This window comes from Lepus europaeus, chromosome 6 (genome assembly GCF_033115175.1).
Source record: "Lepus europaeus isolate LE1 chromosome 6, mLepTim1.pri, whole genome shotgun sequence".
Taxonomy (NCBI): Eukaryota; Metazoa; Chordata; class Mammalia; order Lagomorpha; family Leporidae; genus Lepus; species Lepus europaeus.
The window spans coordinates 132,060,884-132,069,753 of NC_084832.1; the positions used below are offsets into that span (position 1 = coordinate 132,060,884).

Here is an 8,870-nt window from a genome sequence, read left to right on the forward strand (position 1 = left end):
CACGACGGCCCAGGTCACAGTGCCCAAGCCATGCACGGGCACGGGGCGGCCGCTTAAGGAGAGACCACGTCCGCCTGTCTGGCTCTGGGCACAAGCGCCCCCCGCCGTACTCCACCCCCGGGCACCACCCGTCTGTGGCACAGGCAGAGGTCAGTGGGCAGGTGAGCAGCCGGCCATCTAACCAGGGCATCCACAGCGCCCAGAACACAGAGGCAGAGGGTGGCTGTGCGCCCCAGAGCAGGAGGCCGTGGGCACGCCCCTGTCCCCGCCACCGCTGGGCAGCTATTTTTAGCTCCTGACACCTGGGTATTCTGCAGCCGCAGGACGTCCGGTTTGGAGTCTCTTTCTGGGAATCCCACACGCGGCTGCTGTAAACAGCTCCACGGAGTGGGGGCCGAGCCGGAGCTGCGCCCGCCTTCTGCTGAGATGAATCAAACAGGAAGCAGATGTAACCATGGCAGCGGCAGCTCGTGCTGGGGGGGTGGGGAAGGGAGAGGCCGCTCCACGGCTCCCCAGAGCCGCGGGGGGCCGCCCTCTTGGAAGGGGACATGGCTGGGGCCCGAGGCCATTGGCTCCTGGGCCTGCACTACCTGCCCAAGGATGCGCAGGGCCCAGCTGGTTCTCAGTGGCACCCACAGGGCCCACGTCCACGCACCAGCTTCCTGCCCCCTGAAGGCTGATGGGGCCCTGGGGTCCTCAGGCCCTGGCAGCTCTGGGAGAGCCAAGTCCACATCTGCCCCCCAGCGTCTCCAATCCCTACGACAGGAAGTTCACCACGACGTCTCACTACCACCCTCTTTCCTGCCACATGAAAACATTCCAAGCAGGCAAGATTTGTGGCCCCAGTGGCAACGTGGGGCAAGTATGAGGTATGCCAGGCTCTGCCTGGGACGCCCTGCCCCCTCGGGCCAGCAGCCCCTCTCTGCAGCCAGGCACAGCACCTGCCACCCAGGGCTGCGTCTGCAGGTTCCTCTCCCCTCCAGGGCCTCACAAGTCCGCCGGCTCCTTGTTGGGCCCTCGTCTGCCGGGCCTTGGCTCCCCATGCACCCAACTCCCACCAGTCTAAGCTTCCTCCTCGCGGCTGTGGGGTGAGCCAGGGATGCGCCACCCCCAAGGCTGCTCAGCCAGGCCGAGACAACACTCACGGGGCCATGTTGTTAAGAGAGGAGCCAGCAATGGCACTGACCCAGACTGCGCCGCACTGCCGGCTGCCACGGCCCTGGGACTGGCAGAGCTCACGGCAGCTGGCGACGGGCAGGGCAGGCAACATGTCGAGGCCTCAGCCGCGGAGTGGCTGAGCGTTCACACTCAGCCTCCGAGTCTGGCCTTGCTCCTGCTTCCGCCAGCAGCTCCACAGGCAGTCTGGGCCCTGTCCAGAGATGTCCACAGCAACAGAGCCCGGAGCAGTGCCCACCTGGTCCCCAGCAGGCGGCCCCTACCTTCACTTCCTTTTTCATCTTGCGTTCTCCCTCTTTTCAGGTGTGCATTTCAGCACGCCACTGCTTCCTGTGAGCTGCCTCCAGCACAGCGCGACAGAACACACGGCCCTCCCTGGCTGTGCGTGAGTGACACACGGCCCTCCCTGGCTGTGCGTGAGTGACACACGGCCCTCCCTGGCTGTGCGTGAGTGACACAGCTGTGAAGCCCTGTGCAGCCCGAGCAGGGGCAGGGCTGCGGGGACACCAGCACCTGCAGGACAGTGGTGGGGAGAGGCCACGCACAGACCCGGCCGACCGAGGCCGCGAATGCTGGCACTCACTCGGGACAGAGACCCGGAGGCCTCTGCCCAACTGGTGTCACTGGAAGGCAGCAGAACTCCACAGTGCAGGGTCTCCGGGTGTTCTGACTCCATCTGTAGCCACAGCTGCCCCTGACACCTGGCAGGGGTCTCCCCAGCTTGGATGCTAGGACAACAGCTAGGCGGGCACTGGGTGAGACGGGAACCTGCAGGTGTGCAGGGGCCTCCGTGGCGAGAGTAGCAAGGGCAAGCGTCCCTGTGGTGAGGGCGGACATGCTGCTCTCTGACCACCTGCAGGAGCCCACACGCGACAGTCACAACCCGAGAGGCGGCAGAAAACCAGGCCACGTGACCCTCCAGCCACGTCCACCCACCCAGCACCCTGCGTCCCCTGGGTCCAGCTGAGGGCCTTGGACGGGCTAGACACCCAGCAGGACTGGCTCAGCAAATGCCTGTCCACTGTGTACGGAGACGCCATGCTGGGAGTGCCCACCTCCCACCCCTCCCCAGCTGGCGAGGATCCCCCTGCCCGGCCTCCCTGGGAAGGGAGGGTGTGGAGGAGCAGGCGCCCACCCGCCGCGCCGGGCTCTCGTGGGTGCAGGACTCTGGAGCAGAGAGTGTGGCCTGCTTTCTTTCTGAGAACGGGCTGGGCCCAGTGTCTGCTCTCCGTCCTCAGCATTCCCCACTCCCGGCTCAGAACTACAAATGGCAACACCGACAGCAGGGATGGGCCCAGCGTGCACTCACTCCCGCCAGGCTGGGAGCTGGCCTGGCCGACTTCATCTCCTCCAGTCTTCCCCACGTGGCTCTTGGGGACACTGAGGCACAGAGGGCAGTGTACCTGCCCCCAGCCCCTCAGCCTCTGCAGGACAGACAGGGGCCTGCCAAGGTCTCGGGGCTGGGGGAGGCTCCTGGCACTCTGCAGTGGGCACAGCTTTAGCGGCCCCAGGGTCTGGGCAGAGGCCTCCCCACAGCCTGGGTGAGGGCTATTGAACAGCGGGCGCCCCTGTGACGGCCCACGGTCGGCAAACCCAGCTCACTGGCCTGGCAGGGCACGTGCCCCTCCACTCACCCCTCCCCCGTCACACGCCCCTGGACTGCTTGCTCCGTGGGGCGGGGTGGGTGTGGGGTGCTGCCCTGGGTGACTCAGGGGACCGGGGAGGCAGACACCGCCCGCCCACCTCCACATTTGCCAACCGAAACCCGGCCGCTGCTATTTTTAACCCTCCACTCACCCCCGCTTGCCTGGGGCTCCCCCCTCCAGCCCCCACCACTGCACCAACCGGGTGCCACCAGCCTGTCGTTCCGCACTTGAACGCCCCGAGCGTGCAGCGGATGCCCGGGCCGCGCAGGCCTGCTGGGTGAAGACTCCAGAGCCAGACCGCCCAAGGCCCCCGCCCGCCGCTCCCAGCCTGCCCTCTGTCCCTGCCACCTCAGGCTCCTGGGAACGGGCTGAGCTGAGAGCAGGGCTGACGAAAGGGGAACGGGGTTCCCCTCATCCTCCCCATGGCTGACGCAGGCCTCCAGGCCCACGGGCCCTGACCACCGGGGTTTCCAATCCCTGTGGGCAACAGGGGAAAGGAAATGGTGTGCAGACAAGGTGGGGGCCCCTGCGGGAGCCCCGCTGCAGGGCTGGCGGCGGGAGCCGGGAAAGTGGGAGACGCAGGAGCCGGGGCAGGGGCGCGGATCAGCCAGCCTGCAGGCCTACGGCAGGGGCCTCGCAGCCAGCCGGAGGCAGGAGACGCAGGAGCCGGGGCAGGGCCCCCGTAGCGCAGGCAGGGCCGCAGGTGGGCCTGAGGAAGTACTTCCTGCCAGCTGATGTGCAACCAGTGCCTTGAGTCAGACCCTGGTGCCCCTCTGATCTCGGTGTCACCCCAGGGGAGGCTCAGCCCTCTCTGGCTCTGTCCCCTCTGCCAGGGCCCACGGTCCCCCTAAGCCTTGATCCCCCCGTCCTTGCCAGGCCAGTGCCAGAGCGGAGGGACTCGGCACAGGGAAGGAAGGGAATGGAGTGGGAGGGCAGTGAAGCCGAGGAGGGTCGCGCTGGGCCACACCGGGGGCTCCGGAGGAAGGCACCTCCCTCCCGACATGCTGCATGGCCACAGGGCCTGGAGCTCACTCCCCAGAGATACGGCAGGCTGGATTCTGGCCATGGACAGGAGACCGCTGCCCTCCGGGCCAGGCAGGAGACAGGCAACTCTGCCCCTCCCAGCCCAGGTCCCCCACAGGGGGCAGGTGGATTCCAAGCAGGGTTCCGAAGGCGGTGAGGGGCTGTCCCGGCCACCCTCTCCGCGAAGTGCATTTCTCCCAGGCCTTGTCACAGTGTGCAGCCACTCATCCCACCTGGCTCCTGCTGTCCGTGCACCAGCGTGGACGCGGCCGGGGCCGGCCAGGCCTCTCTGCCACCCGCCCGTATGTGCAAGGCTGCCTCAGGCACTGGGTCTCCCTGGCTGCCAGCACTGACCTTCAGGGCTGAGGCTCGGCAGTTCCAGGATTTCCCGAGGAGGAAGAAGCAGAACAGAAAGAGCAAGGTCGGGGCGGCGGCCGAGACCCCCGTGCCAAGGCCAGCCCAGGGCTCTGCCCTCACGTCGAGCACCCACGGGGGGCGTGTGGGTGAGCACCGCGTACCGGCCAGGTCCTGGGAGACATGAGTGCCGTCCTGCTCCTTCCTCTCCAAGCCCTGGGAGCTCCAGAAAGATGCCCGCCTCCCGGCCACACAGCCTGGCTTTGGGTCCCCGCTCCGCTTCTGTTTCCAGCTCCCTGCTAACACACACCCCGGGAAGCAGCAGCCAGCGGCGCAAGCACTGGGTCCCTGTCACCCTCGCGGGAGACCCAGCTGGAGTTCCCAGCGCCTCATGTTGGCCCAGCCCAGCCCTGGTTATTGAGGGCAAAAACAAGTGGATGGAAGAGCGCCCGCTTGCTCTCTCTCTGCCTTTTAGCAAAAATAAATAAAAATTTAAAGCCCTGCAGACAAAGTGGGTCTGGACTGAGTGGACTGGGGTGGCAGGAGGTGGTTTCCAGCACGACCCCAGGAAATGTGTTGTTGGACCACAGGTGACACAGTGCTTTAAAAGCCACCATCTGGACCTCTACTAAGAAGCCACTCCTGCACAGGCACACACCTCCCGGAGCAGGTACATGTTCCCCACACGCTGCAGGTGACATGCACACCCATTCAGAACCCCCACGCGTGTGGCCACAGCCCGGGGCCCAGCACACAGAAGCCCACACTACACAGACGTCTCCTGCCTGTGCTGTCCTCTAGCGCTGCCGCCAGCAGCCCCTGTCCACCTCCCCTTGGGCAGCAGACTCCGAGGCCAGTGGCCAGCTGTCCCAGAGTGTGGCACCGCCTCCCTGCCCCTGTTCCCCTGAAGTCAGGGCCTACTCAGGCCCTGGTCCCCGGGAGCCACAAGGGTCAGGGAGGGGTCAGGTCTGTGGACCTCTGAGGAAAGGGCCGTCTGGGGGCACCTTCCTGCAGCCCCAAGGCCTGGGCCCCCAGGGAGGTTGCCACAGCAACGGGGGAAATAGCACAAGGAGACACAATACCCGGCAGGGTCACCTGCGGACCAGGCTTCCTGCTGGGTTGCCCGCCGCCCCCACCCCTAGCACAGCCTGAGCCCCTCCACTCGGCCTCCTTCCTGTCTCCTGGGCAGGAACTGCTCACTGTTTGCAAACCACTCAGGGATGGCCCAGAGCTGAGCCCCCCACCTCTAATCCCCACTGCCCCCCACACACAGGAAATCCAAGCTTCCTGCCCAGAGGAAGTGCCCATGTCGTGAAATGAGTCCAGCACGCACACAGCACAGAAGGCCCTGCCCCAGGCCCAGCGGAGGTGGGAGGCCTGGGCCCTGCTGGGTGACCCTGGGCCCTGCATGAGGTCATCGCTCAGGCCTCTGCCAGCCTCAAGATGACCAGCTCTTCAGAAGGCAGGCACGCCCACGGCAAGAGGGTCCTCGCCCACACAGGAGCTGCCCACCTGCCCAGGGGACCCTCACACTCAGATGCCACCGAGGGTCCTCGCTCCCCCAGCGACGGTCAGCCCCCCTCCCCCTGAGCACCAGGGTCAGAGGGAGCCGCTGGCCCAGAAGGCAGCTTCCCTGCCCGGGGGCGCAGCAGGAGACCTGGAGGCCACTGGCCCAGGACAGGGACAGGTACCAGAGGCCCAGGAGCTGGCTGCAGTCCGGGCCCCCTGGACACCTCAGCTTCCCTCAGAAGTAACTGGAAAGCTCCCCAGCAGACGGGGACGGGACAGGGCGGGATGTCCAGGCCTCAGGGAGGCCTCAGGGAGGGACTCGAAGGGCTCCAGGGGTCGGGCAAGTGGAAGCCACACTAGAAGAGTCCAGATGTTGCTCCCAGGGGGTGCAAAGCCAATACGCGGCTCTCACCCAAACGCCAGCAGGCAGAGTCCAACCTGCAGCAGATGCAGAGGCTGGGAGGCCCCTGGCGTAGACAACCAGCAGGGAGGGGAATGGGGAGCAATGGCTGGCCAGCTCAGGCCAAGCAGCGGCCGCAGGGAAGCCAACAGGGCTGCTGGAGGCCTCCAGGCCCAAGCGGGCTCTGTCCCAGCCCCAGGCCTAGCAACCGGACGGAGAGAACCCAGCTGCCAGATCCGCACCCGCCCTCACTCTCCCCAGCACCCACAGACCCCGCGGCGTGGGGGGGCGCTTCCTGTCCCCACCCCTCAGTCCACAGCCTGGGCCGCACCTTCCTGCGCTCCTGCACCGCCTTCCTTCCTCAGCTCACCTGGACACAGGTGTCTTCAGGCCAGCGGGCGAGCAAGAACGCGGGCCCATGCTCCACAGCCCTCCCCGCCCCCAGCCCGGGACCCTCTGGGGCACGGCTCTCCCCACCCAAGGATGCGAGCAGGCCCCGCCCGGCTCCGCGGGATGCGGCACTGGGCTCCGGCCCCAGCTCGGCGGGTCCTGCCCTGAACCCGCGCGCTGCCCACCTCCCGCCACGGCACCGCCCTCCGGGAACCGCGGCCCGTGGCGCGAGCTCGCAGCCCCTCCCTCGGCCGCCGCCGCCGCCGCCAGGGCGGGCGGATGTGGGTGCCGGGCAGGCCTGCGTCCCGGGGACGCAGCACCGGCCCGGCGGCGGCGGCCGGAGCCCGGCGGGGTGCGGGCCGGGGGCGCAGTCGCGGGAGCGCCGGGCCCGGTACTCACCCGCGGGCCGCGCGTCGGGCCGGGCGCTCAGAGCGGGGGGCGCATGGCGGGCGGGGCCAGACGCCGAGGCCGCGGCGACGGGAGGCGCGAGCAGGGAGGGCGCCGGCGGGCGGGCCCTGGCAGCCGGCGGCCGGGCGCGGTGACAATGGAAGGAAGCGCTTTATCTGCGGCTGCGAGCGCGAGGGGAGGGGCGGCCCGGGACGCTCCGGCCCGCGCGGTCCCGGAAACCCGCGCCCGCGCGGCGCCGCCCCACGCGCCCTGCACCCTGGGCCCGCGCGCCGGTCACGCGCGCCCCCTGCGCCCTGGGCCTCGCGTCCCGTGCACCCCGGCCCGCGCGCCCCCTGCGGGTTGCCTACCCCGCGGGTCTCTCCGTGCAGGGCTGGCGGCGCGCGCGGAGCCCATGGCCGGGCGCGGGGTCCACAGGGCTCCCACGCGCGCGCCCGGCCTCGAAAGAGTGGCCCGGGCAGCTCTGAATCACTGCCCAGCTTCCTCACCGCCACGGCACCCCAGCCTGCTGAGGAGAGCAAGGGCCCATCCTGTTCCCATTAGAAGAGGTGGGGGTGGTTCGCGCTCTGAAAGTTTCCTTTTTTTTTTTTTAAAGGAAATTTCTCCAGGGATTTCCTTGCCTCCCCCTCGCCCGCCCTCCCCTCCCGGTCCCTATGAGTCAAACTCCAGCAATGCGCCCAGTGTCCCCCAGTGCATTACAGCGGATCACAGAAATGTTCCAGTCTGATGGTCGGAATGCAGCCGCCTCCAGCCCTCCCTGGCTAATAAACGCGGCCCTTCCCGCCTCCCCCACACTCCTCCCTGCTACAGAGAAGTCAGGTCCAGGGGTCAAGGGCCAGGGAACTGCCACGGCCCCTCCTGGGGCAGGCTGACAGCCTGGTCAGCTGCCAGTCATCAGTGGGGGTCCCAGGGACCCTGGGAAGGGTAGAGGTCTGCGCCCCCGCCCTCCTATGGCCAGAGACGCCACCCCCTGGAAGGCAGGGAGCAGCATCCAGGGACCTATTCTGCCTCCCAGCCAATGTCTTTAGGAGAGACTGAGGCAGATCCGATGGCGAGCAAGCGTCCTCCCCAGTGGGCTAGGAGGGCAAGGCCGGCCGAGAGCACTGGAGACCTGGCCCCGGCCACACCATCTGCCACTCCCTGGGCACTCCCAGGGTACCCTCTTCAGTTCCCTCCCTGGTGCCTCTACAACCAACAGGGTCCACAGCCTCCTCTCCCAGCTCTGAGGCCTTCCTCTCACACAGGCGGGTGCAGGACCCTGCCCACGCCCACGCCCATGCCCACGCCCACATGGGCTTGCTCAGCAGCTCCCCAGTCCCCCCCCCCCCCCCAGAGGCTGAGCCTACACCAACTTCTCCAGGATGCTTTTCTGGCTCCCGGGCCAGAACACTCATGGGAGTACCTCGCACCATGGGTCACACTGCACATGGGCTATGAGGGTCACGGACCTCCCGGTTGGCCCCACTGCCCTAAGAAGTGACCTCAGAGCAGGTCACCCCCTCCCAAAAGCTGCTAGGTTAATGCAGACCCTGCCTCGCGCCGGCTGCCCACCACCCCGGCACTCCTGCGCTGTATCCACACCATGCCCAGCCTCCGTGTGCACCTCCTTTTTCCTCTGAGCCTGGTCAGTGAGTTCTCAGTGAGCTGAACAGTGAGGGTCCCCCGGGGGCCTGTTGGACTCTCTGCCCCCATACAGGCAGAGAGAAGCACATACGGGCCTGCAGCCAGGAACCCCCGTCCGCCGCAGGTCCTCCACGAGTTTGCAGGCCACAGGCTCCCTGCTAGAGGATGCTCAGAGACACGGAGTGCGGGCCACCTCTCCTGCCTGCACCCTGGGTACGTGGGGAGCCCCGCTAGACACCCTGCCAAGAGCTGGGCCCGAGGGACCTGCCCCAGCTTCGAGAGCCTGCCCGGAAAAGGCGCCAGGGCACCCCCAGGAGTTCCAGGCCCGCCTGACTTCCACTGCC

General features: G+C 67.7%; 1 protein-coding gene across 9 annotated transcripts in view; it reads right to left on the reverse strand.

Moving 5' to 3' along the window:
- The window catches only part of HDAC7 (histone deacetylase 7), a 23,542-nt gene extending 16,097 nt beyond the window's left edge, over positions 1 to 7,445 (reverse strand). For 3 of the 9 annotated variants that reach the window (XM_062195130.1, XM_062195129.1, XM_062195139.1), the window contains exon 1: positions 303 to 2,919. In XM_062195130.1, coding sequence (XP_062051114.1) covers positions 303 to 550 — 248 coding nt within the window. In that variant the 5' untranslated portion in view covers positions 551 to 2,919. Of the gene's footprint in view, positions 1 to 302; positions 2,921 to 6,439; positions 6,578 to 6,897; positions 6,956 to 7,253; positions 7,318 to 7,391 lie in introns of those variants that run through there. The other 6 variants (XM_062195134.1, XM_062195138.1, XM_062195136.1 and 3 more) reach the window with 6 other exon arrangements.
- Between the last annotated feature and the right edge of the window lie 1,425 nt (positions 7,446 to 8,870).